We start from the raw sequence: 26,900 nt of genomic DNA, 5'->3' as shown, positions 1-26,900 counted from the left end.
TTTGCTTTGGTTTGGCTCCAGTGATCACATGTGCTGGAATCAATCCAAACCAGAATGATCATACCCACACCAGAAAAATAGAAGCCCCATGACCTGGGACAGAAAGGTATGAATAGGAACACATCAGGGCAGGCTGGTGCACTCTAGCAAAGACATTGTCTGACTGTCATCTTTAAGACCAACAGCTGGCTAAGTAGTCCATATAGTTAGCCTCATAGTCTAGAGCAGTGTTTACCAACTATGGGTCCCCAGATGTTGTTATACTGCAATTCTGAGAAATCCTGATCATCACAGCTAGTGGTGAAGGCTTCTGTGCATTGTAGTCCAAGAACATCTGGGAACCCAAGGTGGGGAGCCACTGGTCTAGAGTGAATGTGTGCTTTGAATGAAAACTAGCTTATTTGCCTGCATGTCCCCAAAGGTGGGAAAGAACTGATGCATAAGTGAGGTGGGATGAGGGAGAGGAAGCAGCAGCTTAAACAGCCAGTTAGTCACTGCCACTAATGATGGGACAGAGCAGTATGAAGAATGCAGTCTGTACCTTTTCCTCTTTGTTCTCTGCAGCCAGAAGTGCTGAGTTATATCCTAGAGGTGCTGGGAGTGAAAGAGGTGGGAGAGAGGCTACATGTCCTCATCTCCTGATGCCTTTCCCCCCAGGACAATAAGAGTGACGAAGCAGAAGCAGATGTAGAACAGAGTGTTTAGCATAAACTGCTAAATGAAAGATACCATTTTAATAATATTTATATATCCAAAAGCATTTTGGCACTTAAAATACCACTGTTTACCATTCTAATGAGCCCTCTTTAATGTATGGGGGAGGGGAGAGGCGTTTCTTGCTAACGATATGAAATAGCACAGTCTCATCACCATCTCAGGACTGTACCACCTCATTCTGTGATGAAAGATTTAGAATACATTCCATCTTGGAAGCATTAGCTAAGGAAGAGAATGAGAAAGATGCAAGAATGAGTGGCCAATAATATTCTCTCTGAAGCAGAAAGTGAAATCTGAGTGGTATATTCTCTTCCCAGTCACTAGATCTTTCTACAGGGCACATTTCCTTGAGCAATAGAGTGAAGGGGGAAAAGCAGTCAGCTTTCACTCCTGTGAAAACACATGCTTGTTTCTTATCTGAGAAAATATTTTTTGCAAAAAAACACAAAAAAAACACAATTTGGGGAAAATTCACTAAAAATTAACAAAGAGTCAGAACAAAGCCAAATTAAGTTTGCAAAGGTTTTACAAGGTGCACTAATGATTCCAAGCACTTAAAACAGTTTTTGAACATTTTAAGACACTTTTAAAATAGTGAAAACGGACATCGTTATGTGAAACAGGGGACCCAAAATGCAATAGCTATGCGAAGCATGGTCCCGAAATCGCTAAGCGAAAATCGCCCATAGAGAACATCGTTAAACAATGCAGAAAATTCCTCAAAAAACCCATCGCTAAGCGAATTCTTCGTTAAACGAAGCAATCGATAAGCGAGGCACCACTGTATGCCTTTCCCTAGGTATTTGTAAAAAGGATGCAATTAACATATCTCCTCCTTCATCCACACATTTCAAGGAGCGTTAATTTGTCTTTCCTACCTTTCACTCCTCCTGTTTTGATTTATATTATATTTTAAGACTGCAAACACACAGACATTTAGTGTGAGTAAGTTCATGCTTGCCACAATAAGGTTGAACATTCAGTAATGCTTTCTTAACAGTATCGTATGTTAATGGAATCTGATGGTTTCTTAATAGTATCTGATGTTTGGTTACTTGGGCATTGGGCATCAAGTCCATTAAGTTCAACAAGACTTTCTTTTTCCCAACAAAAAGAATACCTTGAATTATAACTTTAATTGGTTTGCCCGTGCTCTGAACACAATAATCATCTTTATCCCTATTAGTATTCATAGATTTGGGAGGGGTGCAAATAATCATCCTTTCTTCATGCAGTCTTAAACCTGGAAAAGAATAAAGGAAAAAGTTTGTTTGTTTGTTTACTTATTTATTTATTTATGCCCCATCTTTCCACTAAAAACAGTGCTCAAGACAGCTTATAAACTCTTGAAAGAAGCATAAAAAACCCAGGTAAAACCACATTTAGATTAATAAAAGGATATTAACTTGCCACACTGTAAAACCATTGAAATGAAGCAAAATACATGAAAAACCATTAAGATTGCCAAGATTATAGATTAAAATAACACAGCAGGGGAAGCTAAGCATCATATTTTTGTCTAAAATTACATGTTTTTTCCTCCCTTAAAACCAGAAGTTGCAATCTGTATCTTGCTATCATGACCTGGAAGAATAAAGTTTCCTTCTTGAATTTGAGGGACAGATAAACATGAATAGACTTATATCTCTGGAGTCAGATTTGTTTTCTTCATCAGTAGTGGAAGAAATGGAGGAGTGGGCGAGAAGACAAAACAGCTCTGCTCTTTGTATTTGACTCATTACGTTACCTGGGTAGTAGTCAGGTAAGTTGTCAGGCTTTCTTGCAAAATTCAGACTTTCTGTCTTGCTTTCTTTTCTGCAGACCAGCTGCAACAGCAGTAATATCTCTCGCATTTGGACGCTACCTGTTGGAACCCTTTTTTATGCAGTGTGAAATTCCAGACCTTGCTGTTAAGCTCATTACAGCTGTGGGAATCAGTAAGTATCTAAATATAGGAGAAACTGAACAAATCAGGTGATAAAAGAAAGAAAATTTACGAGAGGAGAGGAAAACTGCATTCAGTGTCTTCTCAGTGCAAATCAAATGAGTTCTTATGCTTGAGATCCAATCTGAGGCAGAATGAAATGTAATTTCTGAATTGTTGTAATGGTCTCAGAATAAATAGTTCCTAATGGTAATTTAGAATGAACAAACTGGACTCCTAAAATTATAGAATATATGAGTGAAACTGTGCATTTATGCAAAGAAGGGTAGTGCTAATGTAAAGTAGCAGTAACATCAGGAGGAAGCTATTTTTTGACTAGACTGGACAGCTATGGAGATATAGTGAAAATATTAGATATGAGTTTCCCTAAAGGTAATTTCTTGTGAGATTAAAAATACCTGAAGTTTCCTCTTTTGTGCAGCTGTCATAGTAGAGACAAAGGGAAGTAGCTCCTACAGTTTGTAATCCAGGATGTGTGTCATCTGGCTCATGACGGCCAAGAAAAAAGGAGTATGTATTGCAATATGTTAGTGGCTAATGATGATATTGGAAGAATTTGGAACTGTTGTGTGGAAAGTTCAATACTGTTCCATTTATGATTAGATTAGAGATGGGGATATTTGTATTCGTAAAGAAATATGAATATCCCCATCCCAGCTGGACCTAATCAGGGTTTGGCCCCTGGGACCGGCTTGTTCACTCATACATCATGGTGGTGAAGGGGCTTGAGTAATTCAGAGAAGCTATGAGCTATGCTGTGCAGGGACACCCAAGATGGACATGTCATAGTGGAGAGTTCTGACTAAACACGATCCACCTGGAGCAGGAACTGGTAAGCCACTCCAAGAAAACCCCATGAACAGAAACAAAAGGCTAAAAGATATGATGCGGGAAGATGAGCCCCTCAGGTCGGAAGGTGTCCAACATACTCCTGAGGAACAGCAGAGGACAAGTAGCTCCAGAGCTAATGAAGTGATTGAGCCAAAGCCGAAAGGACGCTCAGCTGTGGACGTGCCTGGAAGTGAAAGGCATAGGAACCTGGAATGTAAGATCTATGAACCTTGGTAAGATGGATGTGGTCAAACAGGAGATGGCAAGAATAAACATTGACCTTGGAGTTCAAAACGAAGCAGGGCAAAGGCTAATAGAGTTTTGTCAAGAGAACAAGCTGGTCATCACAAACACTATTTTCTGACAACACAAAAGGCAACTCTACACATGGACATCACCAGATGGGCTATACCGAAATCAGATTGATTATGTTCTCTGCAACCAAAGTTGGAGAAGCTCTATACAGTCAGCAAAAATAAGACCTGGAACTGATAGTGGCTCTGATCATCAGCTTCTTATAGCAAAACTCAAGCTTAAACTGAAGAAAGTAGGAAAAACCACTGGGCTAGTCAGGTATAATCTAAACCAAATCCCTTATGAATACACAGTGGAAGTGAAGAACAGATTTAAGGAACTTGATCTGGTGGACAGAGTGCCTGAAGAAGTATTGATGGAGGCTCATAACATTGTACAGGAGGCAGCAACCAAAACCATCCCAAAGAAAAGGAAATGCAAGAATGCAAAGTGGCTGTCCAAGTGTGGCTACTTAGTCCTTTTGAGACCTTTTGATACTGCTATTCTCTAGCTTTTCGTTAATCAAATGTGGAAGGCGAGGGCCACTTTTTTATGTCTTCTGGCTTTCATACATTTCCCTCCCTTCTTCTCAGTTAAACTCCACACTCCAGCCTTTGTAACTAGGAAGAGACTTGATATAGGTATGGGACTGGATATTGTGTTGTGTAACTAAATCTAGTGAGGTCTGAAATATTAATGCATTTAGATATTGGGCCACTGAGAAAACCTGAACATTTGACAGTGTTGACCTTTCTGTCAAGGCGACTGCAGGAGGCATTTTATACAGATGTTCCAAAGTCAGGTTGTGATTTTGTCTTTCAAATAGTGATGGAGATATCTCAGAAGCCCCCTCCTTACCTATATTCTACTGTTGTAAGTCCCATATTGCAGTGACTTACTGACATTACTGGAAAAAAAGGAAATACAAATGAATAGAATTATAGAGCTGGAAAAGGCACAAAGGAAAATCTAAACTAATCCATGCTAAAGCAGGAAATCTGTAGCTAAAATACCGCTGACAGATGGTCATTCAACCTCTATTCAAAAGTCCCGAATTCAAGAGAGTTTTCTACCATGTTACACAGGACTTCATTCCATTGTCAAAGAGCTCTTACAGTAGAAAAGTTCTTATGTTTAGTCAAAATTACATTTCTTGTAATTTTAAACCATTGTTTTGGGTCTTGCCTCTTGGAGTTTCAGAAGCTTGCTTTATTTATTTATTTATTTATTTATTTCATTTCATTTCTATCCCGCCTATCTGGACAGATTCGACCACTCTAGGCAGCTTACAATCAACAATAGTAAATATTAAAAACATTACAAATACACAAAGATAAAGAACAAAGGAGTATAGAAGAAAAATCATCAGGAATTAACTGTTGGAATTAGCTGTTGGGAAGGCCTGCTTATACATATATGTTTTTAGTTGTTTTTTAAAAGTGCCCAGCGAGGGGGCCGCACGAATCTCAGGAGGTAAGTTGTTCCATAGGCGAGGAGCCACCGCCGAGAAGGCCCGATTTCTGGTCTTTTCCTTACGGGCCTCTCTCGGCGTCAGGCTCCTCAGCCTTACCTCCTGGCTTGCGCGAGTGACACGGGTAGATCTTGGTGGGAGGAGGCGTTCCGCCAGATATTGAGGTCCTAAACCGTTTAGGGCTTTATAAGTAAGCATCAGTACTTTGAAGTCGATGCGGAATCGGATGGGCAGCCAATGCAATGCGGCCAGAGTGGGGGAGATATGTTGCTTTATCTTCCATGCAACAGTTCTGCAAATATTTTGCCACTTTTCAGCCTTTTTTAGTCTACAAGTATTCAGTTATCTCTCTATTTATCATAGGGCTTGGTTTCCAGACCTTCTACTATTTTATTTTCTTTCTTCTGGACATGTTCCAGCTTGCCAATATCATTCTTGCATTATCATTTCCACAACTGGACACAATATGTGTTGTAATCAAAGCAGAATATTTCAACTTCAATCCTGCATTAGGCTTTCTTCTCATTGGTGCTTCGGTGCTATCTGCATATCTTAAATTACTGCTGTTTGTTCCACCAATTTTCACTCCTCCTTCATCTGAATCTGATCCAGATTTCTGTATGATAGCAGAAAGCTAAAAACGAATCAGGAGGTTCATAAAAAATTGCTAATTTGTTGGTTCGTATTGGTTCTGGATTTTTTTAAAAATTTTTTTAGTTAGCTGGTATGTCAGCTGGCCAGGGGCCATCTGCACATATCCCTGCCTCCCAGTTGAGAGGCAGGGACATGAGCAGAGACCAGCTGGCCTGCCAGAGCAGCAGTCTCTCAGAATGGCCGCATCAGCCATGGTGGAGGAGGATGCAGTGGCAGGAAAAGGTAGGGAGGAAACAGGGCCAGTGGGAAGAGGGTGAGAGGCAAGCTGTGTGGGCAGGAAGCCTGCTGGGTTGTTGGGTTTTTTTTAAAGACAGCCACTGTGCTATCTAAAAAAAAATCCAGAATGAAAAAATGACACAATTCATGGTTTGTTCAGGAAAAAAAAGTAACTTCATGAACCCATCTCTAGTTCTGAGAAGAGACTGAACAGATGTTGTTGTTGTTTAGTCATGTCCGACTTTTCGTAACCCCATGGACCAGAGCACGCCAGGCCCTCCTGTCGTCCATTGCCTCCCAGAGTTGGGTCAGGAAAAACTGAACAGATAGGGAGATAAAATATCCCCCTTTCTGAAACTTTTGCCAATGGGAAACCATATTCTGTCTTAACAGTAACTTCTTGTCCACAATACATCAGGGTGCTCAAATGCTGAGCCACATCTGTTTCTTTCAGAAAAAAACATAGCTTCCTATTATTGAGACACAGACACTTTGTTGTGACCTATATTTTTTTCCTCTGAAAACTTTTGATAGGCTCCTGTAGCCAATGTATATTTGCAATATATTTTCAAATGCTTTTTCTTTGTCTGAATCAAGTGTGAACATTGGCAATTTCTTGCTCATATATGGTAGATGTCTTTCTTATATAGCGCCTTGAGCATCACTTTGCTAGAATAGGACATTATTGCAATAGTCCTACAGTTACAATGCTCTGGCATTTATTTTCTTGGGCATTAGAATATATATTTAATGCTTCCAGTATGCGGTCCATTATTTTGTTTTCCACATTCATTGGCATATTCTTCTTAAGATTTCGACAGATTTGGTCTCTTCAACTTGGAATAATTTTATTGGTATTCCATTTTCCCTTGGTGATATATTTCTCCAAAACAGTTTTGAAACAGCTTTTACTTCACTTTCTAAAACTGCAGGTTCCTCATCATAGGATCTCTTTTCAAAGGAATGTCATCATCCTATCTCTTTTGTACAATTCTTCACTATATTGTTTCCACTTTTTTTAAAAAATGATCTTGCCAAGAGAATATGGTCCCCTGTTGATCTTTCAGCATTTTTTATAATCTAGGTTTAAATTTCTCTTTGGTTTCTTGGCTCTTTCAGAAGAGATCTATTGTTTTTCCTTTGTGTTATTCTCTCTTTGACTTTGTACAGGATATTATAATAGTTTTCTTTATCTCTGCTTGAAAGTCACTTATTCTGACTAAATTTGCCCCCCTTACCTTTTGCTTCTGTCCTTAACAATTTCATGTATTTCTGCCATCATTTATCTAAGCTTTTCATTTCCTTGCATCCTTCACTAAGTATTATCTTTGAGTTCAATCACAGTTTCTCAGATTCATGGTCAATTGAATTTAGTAATGCAAGTCTGTTCTTTATATGGCCATTTAATCAGAAATATTATTTCAATTATACTTTGCACCATGATATTTTTTTCAACTTTACTCTAATTTTTGGTATTAACAATTTGTGGTAGCCAAATCTGTTTCTAGTCTTGTTTTGGTAGAAAGAATACAGCTTCTCTGTCTCCTTCTTAAAATTATGAAGTGTATTCGATTTCTATATTGGCCATTTGGTGATATCCACCTGTATAGGTGATGTCCATATGTACAATTTTCTGTTTGTTTGCTTGAAGCGTCTACTGGCAATAAACAGATTGTTGGCTCCACAAAACTTGATGAGCCATTCTCTCGGAGTGGTTAACTAGAAGTAGTTAATTAATGAAAAAGAAACCAGTTTCTAGGATTTCCCCTGCTTGTTGTCTCTTTCTGAATAGTAGATCATCTTAACTGCTCACCTGAGTGTTGTCAAGATCCAGGCTGCCCTTTCCTGTGTAAAGTGTGGCACTTTTATCCTGCTGGCAATGTGGACACAATATCGCACAACAACATCAGGCCATTTCCTGGTATTTTGCATTATGGGTACAGAAACACAATATCCCGCACTCATAAACAGGAGGTTTTTTTTTAAGAATTGAATTGATACTTGACCACATTCATTTCTCTCTTCATTATACGAAGCACAAAGCTCTAAGTGGGAAATTGAAATATGGTTATGAGCTTTAGAGGTTAATGTGTGATATATTTCATGGGAAGATAACACTGAAACAGTTGTTTGAAAACCACAAAGGTCCCTGAAACAGAATTGGTGGGATGATGGAGAGGAGGCAGGAAGAATATTCCATTATAAATATTTTCCTCAGTGTCTTTAATTTGACCACAATGAGGACATAATTTGGAATGAGATCTCATTGTGATTCATTTAATGGGGAAATCTTTGAGATAAGCCAGAATTTTGAACAGTAATTAAAAAGAAAGAGGCAGCAGGGTGGAGTTTTCCTGAAATAACAACACCTGGAGAGGGAGATAGGAGTGAGCAGTAAACTGTTGCCATGGGGACCAAATGAGAGGCAGTGCCAAGCCAGTCAGATTAGTTGCTGCTTCAGTGAAACCAGAGTCTCCTTTAGGAAGGCCTTTGAATCCAAGCCATAATGCTGTCAGGAGAGACACTGAAAGAAACACGTGAAGGAATAATTATAGTAAGATGAACTAGGCTGACACTAATGTAGGGCATGCTAAAAACTGCTGAAGAAGCCAATTTGCCCCCAGAGAGCAAAAACAGTACCTGTTGCCTCCAGTGGTAGTATGTTAGCCCTGCCCAGAATACATGGGTAAGAGCCAGAGCCCAACCCTCTTGAGTATACTTCTAATGAGCCAGGCGTAAAAGAGTTTTCTATGGATCATCTCCTAAACTAGGAAGAAATTGTTTCAGAACAGACTATTTAAGTTCAATGATACCAATGAGGAACATGCTGTACTATACTTCAACCACAATGGGCTTTAATCTCCTTCAGTTGACATATGCTGACAGCATTTGGTATTTGGGCAATATTTTGATTTGGTAAATAAAAAAGGGTCAGCTGATCTACGAAAATTGTGATAAAGAAAATGGCTTCTTCGGTGGCAATGTTCTAGCATTTGGACTAGGTCATATTCCCATTATCTGTAACCATAATCACATTACATACCAAATATCAGGTGTACATTTGTTGATGAGAAGAGAATAATTCTTACTCTGATGCATAAAATACATCAAATAATGTGTTAATATAAATAAATGCAGATAGAAACACACACAGAGATGCACATAAAACCTATTTTCCCCCAGGTTTTTGATTTTGGTTTGCAAGATGAGTAAATACCTCTGCTGATGAATTATTTCAGCACAGAGAATACCTAGGGCAGTAGCAAGGATATCTAGTGGAGTCTGGCAGAGAACTGTGGAAAAGAGACAACATGTGCCTCAGGTATTGATACGAGACTTAATTTGCAAGGAAAGCAAACACAGATTTTAGAACCTGCTCACATTAAAGTATTATTTGTAGTTTATACCTGACTTCTTTAGGGAAGAATATCTCCCCCATGGCATTATAGTCACTCACAATTAATGTAACCGATAGAACAATAAAACAACAACAAAAAGTACCAGAGGAGATTAAAATATAGCAGGGCTAAGAAAAAGATATTAAAATAATATAATGACAATTAAAAAGCCCTGAGGACACTTAAAAAAAGGAGAGCTTTGCCTAGTTGTGGGAGAGCCAGTGCCTTGTGGTGAATTTTCCAGACGCAATAGCGAAACTGAAAAGGCCCCATCAACACAAGCCTAGAATAGGTTACCTTCAGAAAACATATTTCAGAAAACAATAAGGAAGTCTTCCTGATGGACATATTAATGCACAATGTGAGAAAATATCGCCCTTGGGTACCCGTGTACAAAGCTATGTTAGACTTTAAAACATATGCACCCTGGACATTTGAAATGCACTCAGAAGCAACAAGCACCCAGTTCCATTGTTTCCAAACGAGCATATTTCCCAGTGCCATTTTCAGCTACCATCTGGATTCCTGGATTCTGAAGTGAGTGACATTTGTGAGAAGACTTCAAAGCAGCCCTGCATAATAGTAGCACACTTCAGCCATCTAGTTACAATTACAGTTACAAGAGCTACTGGAAAGCACTAAAACCAAGCCTGGAAAGCAACTGTAATAAATATAGATAACTACTTACATCTAAGAATGCCTGGAGTTATGTAATTACCACCCGCTCAGGTTTATCATGGACAACTACCTAATAGTTGTTAGAATACTTGGATTTAATTAATTCCAACAGTTATCTCTTTCAAACAGCAGTAGGAACATAAGCTTTCAAACACAAACTTATTTTTAAAATTGTTATGGGATGTATGGGCTCATTACTCAGGTGTACTGTACCAAATAATTGTACACTACTTAGTTTCACAGGCCAGTGGCCTGTACCAAACTGTCTTTATTGTTAAATAACTCAGTGTAACTATTAAAGGGCTCTTCCACACATACAGTTCATTGTGTCCTGGTACATGGTTTTGATACTGATGTCACTGGTCCATTTGGGGCATTCAGACAGTGTTCCTCTTGTCTTAATTTCTTTTGTATGAATTGCAATGAAATTTGAATGCTTTCTCTTCCTCTAGAAATGTGAGGGTTTTAAAAATCATGGAACTTTTCATGCTCAATCTTTATTGGTGTACCTTCTGGTATCTTCCATGATGCTAATGTTCATATCTTCTTTGGATCTGCTGTTGGACTGAACTCTCCTCACTGATAATACTATTTCGTACTGCAGTGTCTTCATTTTTATTTCTTATTGTCCATGTTTCTACTTCCAAAAAGGTGAAGTTTCCCCTGCTTTGTTTTCTCAGCCTCTCTGCTATTTTAGGACTCTCCCCCCCCCTTTAAGTTTTGTGCTATGGCGGCCTTAAATTCATTGAAGATCCCTTTGTGATTTAGTTTTTTTTAAAGCTACCATTAAACTTGGGAGGACTATACAAGCTACCCAGGTGGCTGATCACACATATATACAGTACTTAACAAACAGAACCTGTTTTGTTCAGAAGAGTTGTAGCATTAAATCACATCCTCATCCTTTCTCCTTTCTTTATGTCAGACTTCAAAGCCACAACACAACAGGAATGTGTGCCTGCCCACACACGTGCACACACTCACAAGGCTAACCAGAACTCCCAACTGGTTGGAACTTGGCTGAATGTATAATGAAGCCTTGCCATGAATACTGATAAACTATATTCAAACACAGGTTGGCTTTTCATTGATATAAGTATGACTCACTTAAGAAGGGTGATTTATGATTCATTTCTCAGATTGCTTAGAAGGAAGGCCATGAGTACTGTGAGATGTTTGTCATTCACATACCTCAGGGTCTCATTAACCATTATTTGATCAAAAATTAAGCATCCTGTACAAGTGACCTGCCTTCCAGAAATATAATGAAAATATTGTTGCTAGTAAGTTCTCATTTGAAGAACTCAGGGGTCCCATTTTTCTCTCTGGAGTTCTATAATTCTGTTCAAGGCAGAATAATGGAAGTCCTTTTCCTTAGATATTTGCTTGAAAATATAAAGTTTTTCATTTCTTTTCACATAGTTACATTTGTACACCTCATGTCTGAGTGGTGAGATTTTTCAAGAAATTCTATAGCTAACTCTGATAGAATCTTCTTAGGCATCCTTCAGTCTCGAGAAACTATGGTAATGTGCTCTGTATCAAGGACATGGAACAGCGTCTAGTGTGGCTGATAGAATAGGTCATTGGAGTTATGAGCTTTCTGTTATATACAAGGTTTATGTATGTGAATTTATATACCGAGGCTGAGCCATGGCTCGGAAGCAGTTACCTAGAGGGAATGCAGTTAAGTCTGTCTAGTTACTTTTGAGCTAAAGATGATATAACTAGGTTACCTTTCAAAAGTAATACCGTATCATGAATAAAATTACAGTGGACCCTCTACTTACGGAATTAATCCGTATTGGAACGGTGGCTGCAAGTCGAAAAGTCTGTAGGTCGAATCTCCATTGACCTACAATGCATTGAAAACCGATTAATCCCATAACTGGCAGTTTTTATTCTATTTTTGTTCCATTTTGGTTTTTTTCTGGTCTGTAAGTCGATTCTCCGTCTGCAAGTCGAATCTAAATTTTGCGGCCAGAGAAGTCTGTAACTCGAAAAGTCTGTAAGTCGAGCTGTCTGTAAGTCGAGGGTCCACTGTACTCTTTTGGTATAATAAGTAATGTTTTCTAGTTACTGTCATAATTTACTTTTTATGGCCATTTTAGAGGCATTTTTATGGAATTCCTTCAAGTTTTATTCAATCTATTTATCAGGCCTTTGCTTTTATATTTTACATTTTCAAGGTACAAAAAACTGCCTGACAGAAGAAACCAGGGAGTGGTTGTTGTGGGTTTTTCGGGCTCATGTTCTGAAGGTTGTTCTTCCTAACGTTTCACCAGTCTCTGTGGCTGGCATCTTCAGAGGATAGCACTCTGTGCTCTGGTGTAGTTGGCTTGGGAGTTGAGTATTTATGGCTGTGAGATCAGCTTTTGTACTTTTTCAGAAGATGGGTGATTTGTGTGTCTTGTTTGTGGATGTATTGTTGTGATAAGGAGGAGAGATAGACAAAAGCTGATCTCACAGCCATAAATACTCAACTCCCAAACAAACGATACCAGAGCACAGAGTGCTGTCCTCTGAAGATGCCAGCCACAGAGACTGGCAAAACGCTAGGAAGAATAACTTTCAGAACACGGCCAAAGAGCCTGAAAAACCCACAACAACCATTAGATCCCGGCCGGGTCTTTTTGTGACATCCTGCTAATGAGAACACAACACATTACTGACATAGGATATGAAGTAGAACAACAATAATAGTGTAGTTGCCACAAAATCATTTGCACAGTGAGTTCTGTTTTAAAAAATCTTCTGTGTTGAACAAAAGCTTATTCCAAATAAAATAACAAGACTCTTAGTTGTTTTTGCTGCAGCAAACTAACATGGTTACTCCTCTGGAAATCTCCGAAAGGAAGGAAAGAAGACAAAATAATAACATGAAATTAATGTGAACAATGCACTTAAGGGCAATGTTTTTCAGACCCCATAATTGTGAGGATGTGAAGCATTGTGCTCACTGTCACGTGACATAGAAATGTGCAGTTAAATCAGTCAGAGATTACAACTGAAAGGAAATATGAAATGCATTTTCAATGTAAGGGCTGAGTTATACCAGTCCATCAATTACCAGTGTCAGGCAGGCAGTTCTACCAGTCAGGAGGAAGCTTTAATTTCTTCTGCTGAAAGGTTGCAAGAGATTTATAGCTAGTAGAATGTGTGGCAGGTGGTCCAGTAGAGGCATGTGGATGAGAGTGTAGGAAGATTGGGTAAAATTACAAGAAGTCTAAAGAAAGGAATGTTTATAAGGGTAAATCTTGTTCCATCGCAAATGTCCAGAATACATGCTGGGGGAAGATGCTCTCTTGATGGAGATCATGGTGTTTTTGGATAGATAAAGTGTTCTTCCTTTTAACTATTCTCTTTCTCGCTCTCTTTTTTTAAATCCCACTTTCCAGCTATTGTAATGGTCCTGAATAGCATGAGTGTCAGCTGGAGTGCCCGTATCCAGATTTTCCTAACCTTTTGCAAGCTTGCAGCAATTTTGATAATTATAGTCCCTGGAGTTATGCAGCTAATTAAAGGTATGAACTGAAAAGTAAATGCTATTTTAAGTGCTTTTATCTCCCCCTTCCCAACCTTGCCCTGACCAAATACTGCTTATGCCAGCAACATCTCTTAATTAGTCTCTGCTTGTTCAACATAAGCTCCATACTGTCTTGTAAATAACTGGAAATAGAACTATGCTGAGAAGAAATATATTTACAGCACCATGCTGATGAGAGCATATTGAGATTGGATCCATAATTTTAAAATGAAGGACCAATGAGTTGCTATTCTGAGGGGAAAAATGTTAGAAGAATAAACACTCTGGAAAGAGACTTTGAGCAACCAGTGATGACAGAACTCTCAAGCATTTTTGTTTATGCACAAATGTCCGTGCGTGTGGATGTGCATCCATAGTACACAGCTTATCATTATGTATAAAGCAACCAAACTCCCTCAAGTAACAGTTTCTTAAAGGGTAATTATGTTACTCTCAAGCAACAAAAACAGCAAAAAGTTCCATGGCACCTTAGTCTCCTGGTAAAATAGATTTGTTCATCTTGATGGTCCCACAAGAATGGAATGTCAATAACATTGTTTTAATGGTCAAACAGTGTATGTCCAGCCTGAATTGTGAGTTATATTTATGTTATAAAGATACAGTTGATAAAGCAGTTGATAAATTTACCATTGTGAATTTGGGCTTAATTTGTTGCTACTTGATTGAAATAGATATCACCAATAAAATTGGCCAACTAACAGAAATAAAAATCAAATAAAATATATCTTAGAATTTGCCTTTTGATGCTTGGTAGAGTCATTCTTAAAGTTTTTGAAATCAAAGATAAGTCCACCCTTGAACAATCCTCCTAACTAATATATTTTCAATCTTTTATGTAGCTTAGTAGCAGGGAAAAGCAAGATAACTTTGTGTGAAAAATGTAGTTAAAAAGTGACAGAATGCATTTGCAGTGGCTAATCCCCATAGAAAATTTTCCAACAATCTTCTTTTATGGTGGTTATATCTGTGGGGTTTTATTTGTGGAAACTTTTTATTGCAACTCCTGAACAGAAGTATTTGTGAAAACAGAAAGTAAAAAAAATGTTTTCTTAATGTGTGGAACTACAGGTAATTATAATATGTCACATATGTCAATAGGTTATTCTAACTTTTTTTTAAAATAGCTGGATTGCTTTCAAAATAATATTCACATGATATTAGAGTTGGAAGCTTAATATTCCAAATAACTAGTGGCCAACAAGGGTGCATCTCTATTATTATGTGTACATGTTACCACCTTCCAGATAAAATTTCCCCAAATGTTTACTTTTATGTGTTCTAAAGATTCTGACATTTGCTTAATATAATGTAGTTTACAGTACTCATTCTGATATGGTGTGTGAAATATGCAAGATATTTGCCCTTACTTTGCATTAGAAAGATAATACTGATTCTTAGAAAAATGGTAGGACTCTTAATTCAGAAATGTTACTCAGTACTATATAGAAAAGAGATGGAAGGGATAGGATCTGAGTGATTACTATTGCTTACTGTATATAGCAACATTACAGCCAATAATTCCAGATTTTTTTTGCTTTATTAGCACACAGCATGTGATATTGAATGTACAGTTAATAAAAATATGCAGTTGCTTCATTTAGTATTAATAGAAGAGGCCAATTGTCTCTATTTATTATTGAAAGTAGTTATATATTGTTTTTGGCCCACCAGGGCTTTCAAATGAATATAAATAGATAACACAGTTGTTAAATATAGATTAGAACATTGGACAATATCCTGTTCTATAAATTATACCTGTGTAAGTGTGATCATGTCACTGCCAGGGAGAGATTTTTGATATTTAGAGTTCCTACATCTGTCCGCTGACTCATCCAACTCACATTTATTCAGTCTCACTGCAAGCATCTCCAAATAGGCAATTTTAAAAACAATTTTAAGAACACAATGCCTTTCAGAATAATGGGATTTTAGCTGCCTAGCAGAAGCTGGGACGTGGTGGCGCTGTGGGCTAAACCGCAGATGCCTGTGCTGCAGGGTCAGAAGACCAAGAAGTTGTAAGATCGAATCCACGTGACGGAGTGAGTGCCCGTCGCTTGTCCCAGCTCCCGCCAACCTAGTGGTTCGAAAGCATGCAAATGCGAGTAGATCAATAGGGACCACCTCGGTGGGAATGTAACAGCGTTCCGTGTCTAAGTCGCACTGGCCATGTGGCCATGGAAGATTGTCTTTGGACAAAACGCTGGCTCTATGGCTTGGAAACGGAGATGAGCACCGCCCCCTAGAGTCGAACATGACTGGACAAAAATTGTCAAGGGGAACCTTTACCTTTACCTTAGCAGAAGCTGGTCAGGAACAGAAATAGCCTAACTTCCCTGTGTGAGAGAGATCCATAACAGTGGTGCTGCTACAGTGGAAGCCCTGTTTTCTGCATGCACCAATATCTTCTTGGGGTGGAAACGTAACAAACCTCTGGTGGAAATCTGAGGTTCTAGGCAGATGCATATGGGAGGAGGCAGTCTTTCAGAGGACCTGTCCCCAAGAATGGATGTGGGAGCAGCATATACATCTAGGGTGGGGATCTTTCACTCTTACACTCATTTTAGCTTATAATTCCTTTCAGACTCATCCTGGGTATAATGGTAAAGGATTATGGGAACATTGCGGTTAGAGGTTTCCAACCACTGCTACACACCAGTCAAACTCCCTTTTCATATAATTAATCATCCATCTCTTTTCTCTGAAGTATGAGGGAATGATGATGATGATTAAGTTTATTATGATTGTTATTAAGTCTGTGTTGTAAATGGATAGCTCCCATGGATATCCAAGTTGATACCCTTACTAATTCTCATGATTTTTTTTAAACTGCTTTTTAGGAGAAACTGAGCACTTTAAAAATGCATTTGTGGGGAATGCTGCCAGCGTTAAAGGATTGCCCCTTGCTTTTTATTCAGGAATGTATGCCTACTCAGGGTGGTAAGTTTGTTTGGATTTATTGAAGGTTGGTTGGTTTGTTAAAATATGAGAGCAACCCTAACCCCAGTTGTGCTTACTGGAGGAAATTAACAATGGGGTGGATTTCTGTAGGAATTCTGTGAATAGGGTTGCGGCAACCCCTGGTATGTCTATGTCATTCTTACGAACCCCAGAAATCCTGGGCAGCACAGCTAGTTGTGAAGGTTTCTGGAGGTTTTAGTCCAAGAACATCTGGGGACTAGAAGTTGAGAAACTTTGTCTTAGATGTACCCTCTTCATTGCGGGTTGTTCTGTCTGCCATTAATCACATTCCAGGTAAACTGTTACTATGTTTTAAACCGGAGTGTAATAGGACTCTTTAGTAGAGGGCTAAATGTATAATACTCATGTATGTACTTAGTGGTAAACCATAGGCTTTGCATGAAGAAGGTCCCAGATTCAATTGCTTAAGTCTTGGGGCTTGGAGCTGGGTTAGATTGTTTCCCAAACCTCAGGAGCTGTTGCATGTCAGTGTTGGCAGTACTCAGCTAAGTGGGGTGAATGCTTAATTAAATTAAATTAAATTAAATTAAATTAAATTAATTAAAACAAATAAATGACTCAATTCAGAGTAAGGGTACTTTTTTTCTGGGTCTCCTTTACAGTTTCCTAGTACTTGTCTTCCAGGTTCTGTTTAAAGCCTACATTGCTGACACAGAGATTTTGAAGATGAAGTATGCAATTGTATGCTGAGAAATGTAGCATTAAAAAATGCTGGAACTCAGAAAAGTTACTTTTTGGACTACAACACCCAGATGTCTGCAGTCAGCATAGGAGTTGTAGCCAAAATATAACTTTTCCAAGATTTGATAAATGTGATAGAAATAATTTATAACCCTGTAAATGTTGCTTTTGCAGGTTTTACCTTAATTTCGTTACTGAAGAAGTAGAGAATCCTGAAAGGTATCACCTTTTCCTAACATTTAATAACATGGTCTTAACATCCCTGCTTCTCCAAGAAAAAAACAGTATCAAAAATTTATAGCCCATTATCTTGCATGCTTGCCAGGTTGCTTTCTCCTCACAAACTTAATTTGAATGTGTGGTTGTTTGATGTTTTGCTATTTTTGGCTTGAATTGACTTGTGTAGGTGTGTAACTTTCCTGTATACAGTAAGCAGAAAAGAAAGTTGTTCCCTAGAGCTCTGATTCTCCCCTTCAGTATATGAATAATTGTCTGGGGAATCATTTGGTGGATGTCACTGACATGTCCCTGCAGGAGGATGAAGCTCCCTCAGGAAATTTGCAACAGATTTTTGACTCTTTAAATATTGATGCAACCTGCTAATTATAACCTGTGTATAGGTCAGCTCACTCATAATGTGATTTCATACCACACTAAGGTCCAGCTTAAACACGTCAAGAGTCTGTGGAAAGCACCAACGTAATGTTTTATGGTGCTGCTCTTTCACAGGCATCAGACCACCCGTGTATTGTGTGTGAACACACTGATAATCTGTAGCCGAGGAGGAGGCATTACTGGTATGCCGGAATCTCTTTTGGATTCTATGGGATTAGTAAGTGTTTGAATGGAATATTGCGAATACTTCACACACACACAAAAAAACTTGGCAAGAATTTGCATATTTAAAACTATAACTGAAATAAATGCCAACTAGCAATCAAAAACTGGGCATTGCACAGATATTTAAAAATGTGGGGCTCTGAGAGGCCCTCGGAGATTGGCAGTTACAAAAGAACATGTTGTTCAGAGTATAGTAACCGAATGCCATCCACAAAGATGTTCTGGCACAACCAAAAGTAGGGAGAGTAAATGATGGTGGTGACAGGGTATATGGGTGGGGGAGGGGATGAATGGGGGATATAGTGAGTGGGAAAGAAAGAAGCAGTGGGAATGCTGATGTGGGACAGAAAGTGGAGGTGAAGGTTCTGGGCAGGGGGAAGAAGTGGCAGGGGTGGCAGAATGGGGAGGAAAACAGAGCAGAATCATGAGCGGTGAGTGAGAGAGTGATGCAGACTTTAGGTGCCAGGAGAGTTTGGACCACCGTTGATGGGAGGGGAGGCCAGAGAAACATTTGGGGTGGCCAGGATGCTATGGTATCTTGCTATGGTTAGGCCTGCCTTTTGCCATCTGAGGCAGATCACACACCTTTGCCCGATCTTGACAGGACGTCCATTACAGCACTGGTCCATGCACTTGTAATCTTGAGAACAGACTATTGCAACACTCTCGATGTTGGGCTGCCTTTGAAGGCAGTTCTGAAGTTGCAGCAAGTGCAGAACTGAGCGGCCAGGCTGGTTTCTGGAACGTCACAATTTGATCATATTTCACCTGTCTCGGTGCATCTGCACTGCTTGCCAATATGCTTCCAGGCCAAGTTCAAAGTAATTATGTTAACATTTAAAGCCCTGAACAGTTTAGGGCCTTGATACCTGTCTGAGCACCTCTTCCTCAAAATGTCTATCCATCCCACCCATACCTCATGCACTAGGATGTTGTGGATAGTGACCCTGAGGGAGGCCCAAAAATCTCCCACTCTAAACCTGGCCTTCTCGGTGGTCATTCCATCACTTTGAAACTTCCTCCCGCCTAAGGTATAATTCCTTCCTTGGTTTCAGGACCCAAGTTAGGACCTGGCTTTTCTCACAAGCCTTTTTTGGCCTTGCCCCAGAGTAATCTTGCTGATTGATTGGACTTTTTTTCCTCCTTGTTTATGTACCTGCCCTGTTTTTGCTGCCTTTATTGTATTTGATATTTTGAATATTTTAGTCTATATTTTTACTAGGTATTTTATATTTTGTTATTATATTTCACGTTTATCGATTATGTGGATGTTATTGGGGGGTTGTTTGTGTTATTCTGTTTTTTTGCCATCCTGAATAGTGTCTCTGCCACTAATTGTGTGGGATAGAAATATTTATAAAATATAAATTGTGTGGGATAGAAATATAAATAAAAAATGGCAATGGACTTGAATATCAGTGTTGGTAACAGGCATGCTACAGCTTCTCATTAACATAGATGGCATATAGCAGTGGTTCCCAACCTTGGGTCCCCAGATGTTCTTTGACTACAACTCCCAGAAATCATAGCCAGCACAGCTAGTGGTGAAAGCTTCTGAAAGTTTTAGTCTAAGATGGGAACCACTGGAATATAGGATTGCATTATTAAAATCATCTGCCTTTATATGGATATGTGGTGATTTCCAGGGTGTTGAATCGCATTAGAATTGGACCTAAGTAACATATTTAGGTTCAATAGCTTTTATCTGATTGTTTCAGTGTGAATGGACATAAACCTGTCTGGAGTCATATGGTTTCTATATATTCCTCCACCCCCTTTTAAAGAATGGTTCTGATACTTACAATTGTGTGCCTCTCTTTATAAATCCTTGCATTCTCCTCCCTGATGAGTTGAATTGATATTTCTTGGTTCAGATTTGCTCCTCTTCCATGTCCCTGCCTGTTGGCCAGAGAATTCCATGATACTCAGATATAACTTCATATGCTGTGAAGCAGCTATTGCTGCATTCTGACTGAATCCATTTCAGCAGGATTGCCCATTTGGACTAATTTATTACAGCATACACTTTCCTCAGTTGCAGTCCACTTTATGAGACTCATCAGTTTCATCTGATATAGCGGACTGTAGTCCATGAATGTTTATGCCATAGTAAATTTGTTATAGCATAGGGTCACAGAACTTCTCTGTGAGATGACCTCTCTAGAATGAAAATAATAAAATACCCAAATAGCAAGGGCCTTTGATGATATAATAACTTTACTCCAACATCCACAAAAACCAAAGGTAACCTTTTTAATAAACATAATTCATTTTTCAACAAGTCCTCTAATGTTTAGTCAGAGATATAGAACTTGATTATTTGAACAGGACGGTTTTGAGATACCCAGGTGTTCACAGATATGCCCCTGTACAATAATCCTGTTTGTTTTGCTATTTGTGCTTTATTGAAATTCTCTGCAGAAGTTCGGAGTTTACAGGTTGTGCAGCTGATCCCCCCTTGCTTCCCCCCCTTTGGTATAGTGGAATTTCAGAGGAAAAATTGTTGCTATTACCATGAACAGGCTCAGGTTTGCAGCTCTTCTGGTTGTGTAACTTGTAATATTTTTTATGAAGAGTTATGGATGCAAATTCCTGCCTGGAACAAGCAGGTGTGTAATGATTCCTTCTGTCTTTTGGCTTGCCAGAATAAATGTTTGCTTCAGAAATCAGTCACAGTTGTCTGTTTCCAGGTGAACTTCACCATGTAGAATAACTGGCAGCTGGTATTTCTATAATCAGTTCATGCTCAAACAGTGATAATTAACCTTCTGTAACATGGAGGGTGACAGTGCGCCTGAAAAGAATTATGTGGCAAACACAGATATTTACACCTCAAAATAGTAAATCTCTACCAAATAGGGATATGTTGATTCATTAGCTTTGGTGTCAGGTTATACTGCACTATTTAAAGGATAATTTCTATTTCCTGTCCCCCCCTCTTTTTTTTGAAAAGCCTGTCATATTTTTATTTGAATTGGAAGTGGTGTATGAGAATGGGAGCATGTGATTTTGCTCGCCTCCCCATGGCATTCAGTGGAGAAATGAAACCAGTAGTAACTAGCAAAAGGTAGACTGCTCAATCCAAGATCAGTTAAATGTTTAAGGGAGGGCCTCCCATCTTCATAACTAGCACTATCTGTATGGCAGTACTGCTGTTATTGCACTAGGAAATGCACATTTAATGTAAAGTTTTAATTAGTCTTTTTTCAGTACAGCAACATTATACAGTGCCTGTACTCATTCTATAGTTATGGTTGATGAGCGGCTTGCATGTCGCAGTTCTCAGAGCAACAAATGGTACAGACTGTCTTTCTTTTTGGCAACCTTTTTATTATGTCACTTATTCATTCATGCTTCAGTTCTGCCACCTTCTGAAAGCTGGATGCCTCTACTTATACCTTTTACCCAAATGAGCAGAACATTGCCTTATTTCCATTGTTGTTGTGTGCTGTCAAGTTTGAACTGACTCACAGTGACCTTAATAGGTCTGTCAAGATACCTGAGATATTTAAGGTGTGGCTTTACCAGTTCCGTTCATCCAGAGAGTTTCCATGGCCAAATGAGGATTGGTCTCTTAAGTCCTAGTCCATCAACCTTTCCACTACCCTAGGTAAAAAATAAGAGGTGACTTCTGTTGTTTGATTCCCTAGAGATGGATAGATGGATAGATGGATAGATGGATAGATAGATAGATAGATAGATAGATAGATAGATAGATAGATAGATAGATAGATAGATAGATAGATAGATAGATAGATAGATAGATAGATAGATAGATAGATAGATAGATAGATAGATATCTCTGCTTGCATAGAACTAAGGCTATTTAAACATTGCAATATTTCTTTCCCTTAGGTTAGAGAACTTGGGTTTGCACTCTGCTGCTGATCTGGTGAGAGGTGGGACTGTGCTGCAGTGTTTACTGGGGTAGAAGAGTAGGGGAAAGGTACCTCAATGTGACCATGTTTTGAGTGAGGTGGTGTAGCAATCTGTCGTCCAAATTTCCTTGCTTTTCAGGGTGCAATTCAGCTGTGATGATTTTTCCTTTAATTAAAGCATTTTATTCCTGCTAGAATATTTCATAAAGCAGATCATATTTTTTTCTTGACATTTGTTAGCAGTCAAGGAGATAGATTTTCTAAATCTCAAATATAGCCAATCGCAAGCAACTGTTGCATCTCCAAGAGCTTGAAAGAAAATCATTTTTTCTAAGAAGTTACTCTTGTAATGAGGTATATTTTGCAGTAATGAGGTGGAAGGCAGCTATCTCTCCCCCGGCCCCCATAATGGACACAACAATAATTCATTACAATTCAGTGGAACAAGAATGGACATCTGCTTGTTACCAGTGGGGGATGCATTTGGTGTGAGCATGGGAAGGAGATAGAAAGAAGGATCACCAGAGTACCTCGTTTTGTGCTGCTGCTTTGTCTGTCTTTCATTGTGAATAAGACATGATGTAACTAGCAAGGATGGGAGGATACAATAAGAGGGAGTGAGATGGAACAATGGGGCAATTAACAACAACAACAACAACAACAACAACAACAACAACAACAACAACAACAACAACAACAACAACAACAACAACAACAAAAGAGTCTTGCAGGTGAAACAGAGAGAAGAGGGAAGCTAAGTGATCCAGAGAGAAAGTCTGAAAATGAATTTGAAAGGAGGGGAGAGTCTGCTGAGCACTGCCCAAATAGAACCCTTGTCAGCCTCTATGAGCTCCTTTCCATTTGCAAGCTCATCACACACTGTACCCAGGGTATTGTGGAAGGATCTTTTTTTGCGGAAGGTTCTTCCTCTCTGTTTCTCTCCCATCCCTGCCTCTATCTCATCTTTTCCATCTCCTGAACTGTACTCCAGAGCAAATCACAAAGAGATGGTTGCTGAAAGTCCAGGGTCAGTGGGGTAGCTAATTGTTTAAGGCCACAATCAGTCCGGTCACACAGGCATGGTAAACAGTAAGCCATGCTCCACTAAATGTGGTGTAGATTTAATAGGCCCTCTAAAGGGTGTCTGGCACAAAAGGGTATGAAAAGAAAAGTTAAGATGCTTTGCTTAAGTATCAATAACTTCTTCTGAATTATGTTGCAGACTAACTGATTATCATTACCTTTTCTTTAACTCATCATTGCGATTTGCTTTCAGTAGTTCGGGTCCCAAGGCAAAGCAATTGAATTCTTTATCTCCTAAATTAGGGCCAGTGGGTGTAAATAATGATCCATGATCTAAATAACCCTTTCAGCCCCTTTAGATGGATTTTAATTTTATTATACAGTGGAGTCCTATTGGTGTCTGCATAAGGTTTTGTACCTTGATGTGGCTTATTTATGAGGTGCTGGCATGTGTTTTGGTTATGTGTCTGGTCATATGATCAACTGTGCAACTGAGATGCACCCTGGCACCTCATCAATTAGCCACAGCTAGCTGTGACAAGCTACTGAAAACATACATGAACAGTAATATTAATATATTCTACTAACCTATGCAACAAAGAGCTTTCCTGGCCTGTAGTAACAATAAGGATATCTTGATGCCCCAAATAAATCAGTGAGCAACATGGTTAGTTTCTTTTTTAAAGTAAATTTCTATGCTATGTTATTTCCTTGTTAATAATATATTGTAATATACTATATTGTAACCTGTTTAAAAACCAGAATCTTGATTCTGTTTTCTGTATGGTAAAACTGTGTGAACTGTTGGTGGACCTTTTTCTTTTCAGCTACATATCAAGCTTGTCTAAATTCAAGGAAAATGTATGGCAGAACTTCAGATTTTATCAAATTATTTATGCATTGTGATACATAATCTTTTCCCTAACCCTGGAAACAAAATAGGAAACATGACATTAAAATAAAAATAGTATAACCTGCAGCAGTTGCCTTGTCCTTTGTGGCAATTAGTTATCTGCTTTTGTGTGCAGTAAGCAAATTTTCATACTAAGCATAAGACATGTAGAATGCATACATACAAGCATCATCTTACACAAAAGTTTTTTTAAATAAAAGGACAGAAAATACCTTGAATTTAGAACTTGAACCAAACATGAGTCCATGTAAGAATTAATAAATGATAAAAATTTAGACTCCCACGTATTTATGAGAATCACCAAAAAAATAAAAAAATAAAAATCCAAGGTGGTTTTGGTGGATCAGCATTCTGGTACATCATTTCTTATGTAACGTAGGTTAGCTAACCAATTATTTATCAAAATACACATAAAATATTAGGAAGGAATGAAGAATATAACAATGAAATGATTTAATGAAATGAATGGAGGACAAGTTTTCAATAAAAATGAAGTATACATGCTTCTAGTTTACTTAATGAAACCATCAATCCTGTATAGTTTAAAGCAAATTTTAAATGTCTAGGTAATTTAACATTGAGATATGAGGCTATAAACATGGATATGTCAACAAAGTGCTGTAAATATTTAGTATTAGAGACTAGCCTCTAATGTTGTTGACATAAAAGGAGGATAGCATAAAGAGGGTAAAAATCTCCACACAGATAAGACCCAGAGGCAAAAGTCCTTTGATACCCAGGACAGCTAAAATCTCTAGAAACATGTTCTGTAAAATTCCTTTGATGTCATAAAGCCCTGCTAGCATTTGTGGTAAATGTGTGTAGAGTAATTCTTTGTTTAAACATGAACCGGGGCTTTTGTAAGTTTGCAAATGTTCTGTTTCCATTTGTTAAATAAGTTTGAGGCCATCCAAGCAATCTATCATTGTTTAAAAAGTTACACTGTGCAAAGAATGTATTATTGAGATGTATAGTGTTGGTAAGCCTGCTCTCAGATTGATAAATCATGTCTAGTGCCAGTTGGAATACAGAGAATGAATTGCTTTCCTATGACCTTGGGGCCTAAGATTAGCCAGTTTGTCTATTAGACTTCTCCAGTGTTCTTTTCACTTCATTTATTCCTTCTGTTCTTCAGAGCCAAACTGCAGCAGAGTTAGAACAAGTTGCCAAAGCTTGATATCATCAGTCATTTCAAGAAAGCTGCATATCAGAATGGGCCTGAATAATCTCTGTGGGTTTTTTTAAAATATCAGGTTTAAATAATCTGAGTGTCATGTTTAATTAATATACTGTCTGCTTCCAATTTATATTAATTAATGGCTGAAAGTCACAACATCTTGAGTCAATGAGAAATGAAAAGAGGAAACATAACATTGACTCCATTTCCAGACTTAAGGAAGGTGATGTCGACACAGATAAATGAGAGGCAAACCATTTCCCAAATGTCACGCCTCATCCAATGCATTGGTAAATTCTAGCCCTCTACAATTTTGTCCTACCACATTCTGATGCACCACCATTTCTACTTGAATCAATAAGTCATATGATGCTTTAAATATCAATTCTGATGGGAGGGAAATGACAGAATAGATGATGGGTGCTTAGTAGTTTTAGAAACATTTGTATTTTGAAGTCTAACTTCTAGGAGGTCTTCCACAGGAGTGTTGGAACTTGGAGTCTTTGAGAAATCTGACTGTGATTTCTTTTGAAAACGAAGTTCTGTTGAAGGCATGGAAACTTCTGAGACCTAGCCCTACCATGCAGCAGATGTGAAACTACCTGATTTCATCCAGTGCCATGAGAAGGAAAGAGATGAAGGAGGATCTGGTGTCAGTTTTTGGCTAGGCTTTTTAACATCTTGTTTCTAGCCATGTGGTGGGCACTTTGGCTCTATGTCAGGCAGTAACAGCTCTTAACCCAGCGCTGCAATTAATCCCTGCTTTAGACCAGGGTGTACAGGACTAGTGCTTAACCATGTAGCAAGGTATCTTTAGCTTCGCAATGCCTTATTGTGGCTTAATTGTGAGGGCAGCAGGAGATGGCAGATCACCCCATGGTCTCTAGGCTTGTCAAGGTATACTCCCCCTGAATCCACTCTTCTCTGCTATCTCTTTTCTAGACATATGGACACTATGTTCCAGCTGTGAAACACTGTCAGTGCTAATTTGTCTGTGTCAGAATGGAGGTGACAGAAGAGGGAATGGATATGCTGCCCATATTTTTGCTTAGTTAGTTTAAGACATTTCAACTTATTATTGGCTACACTTCTCCTTAGAAAGAATGGTGTGCTATTTGTTTGCTTATTAAAGCAATTCTAGCCTGCAGTGTATCAGCAAATCTCAGTCAATAAAGTCCCATAAACAGAATCTCATACCGTTGGAATGCTTTTCAAAAAACTTTAAAAGAATTTAACAATTACCACAGGAAACAAGAAAATGAAGAACTAAAAGTTTTGATCTCGCTAGTCACCAAATGCTCAGGCGAAAAGCCAGAGTTTAGCTTGGCGTTAAAATAAATGCAATATACTAGCCAGGCATCTGAGAGTACAGCATTCCACAACTGAGGTGTTACAACTGAGAAAGCCTTTCCCATGTCTTCCATATATACTGTATCAGCCTTAATGCTGGGACATGGAGGGAGGCCCCCTTCAACAGATCTTAATGGGTCAAGAGGTATGAGTGTTGGGGGGCAATCTTCAAATATCTTTGTCTCAGATCATTTAGGATATTGAAATTAATAATCAATATTTTGAACTCAAGCCAGAATCATAATGCCAGCTAGTATACTTCTTTTAGAACTGATTTCATATCGGTTAGAATTATAGAATTGTAGAGC

At 38.6% G+C, this 26,900-nt stretch overlaps 1 protein-coding gene across 2 annotated transcripts in view; it reads left to right on the top strand.

The window, feature by feature from the left end:
- The window catches only part of SLC7A11 (solute carrier family 7 member 11), an 83,005-nt gene that overhangs the window by 7,406 nt on the left and 48,699 nt on the right, over window positions 1-26,900 (top strand). For both annotated transcript variants that reach the window (XM_020783090.3, XM_073001644.2), the window contains exons 3-6: window positions 2,539-2,654; window positions 13,603-13,728; window positions 16,589-16,688; window positions 17,586-17,630. In XM_020783090.3, the coding sequence (XP_020638749.2) occupies window positions 2,539-2,654; window positions 13,603-13,728; window positions 16,589-16,688; window positions 17,586-17,630 (387 nt within the window). The remainder of the gene's footprint in view (window positions 1-2,538; window positions 2,655-13,602; window positions 13,729-16,588; window positions 16,689-17,585; window positions 17,631-26,900) is intronic.

Source organism: Pogona vitticeps, chromosome 5 (assembly GCF_051106095.1).
Source record: "Pogona vitticeps strain Pit_001003342236 chromosome 5, PviZW2.1, whole genome shotgun sequence".
NCBI lineage: Eukaryota > Metazoa > Chordata > Lepidosauria > Squamata > Agamidae > Pogona > Pogona vitticeps.
Note: the sequence above shows the minus strand (reverse complement) of the source record. Positions and strands in the feature narration are given on the sequence as shown.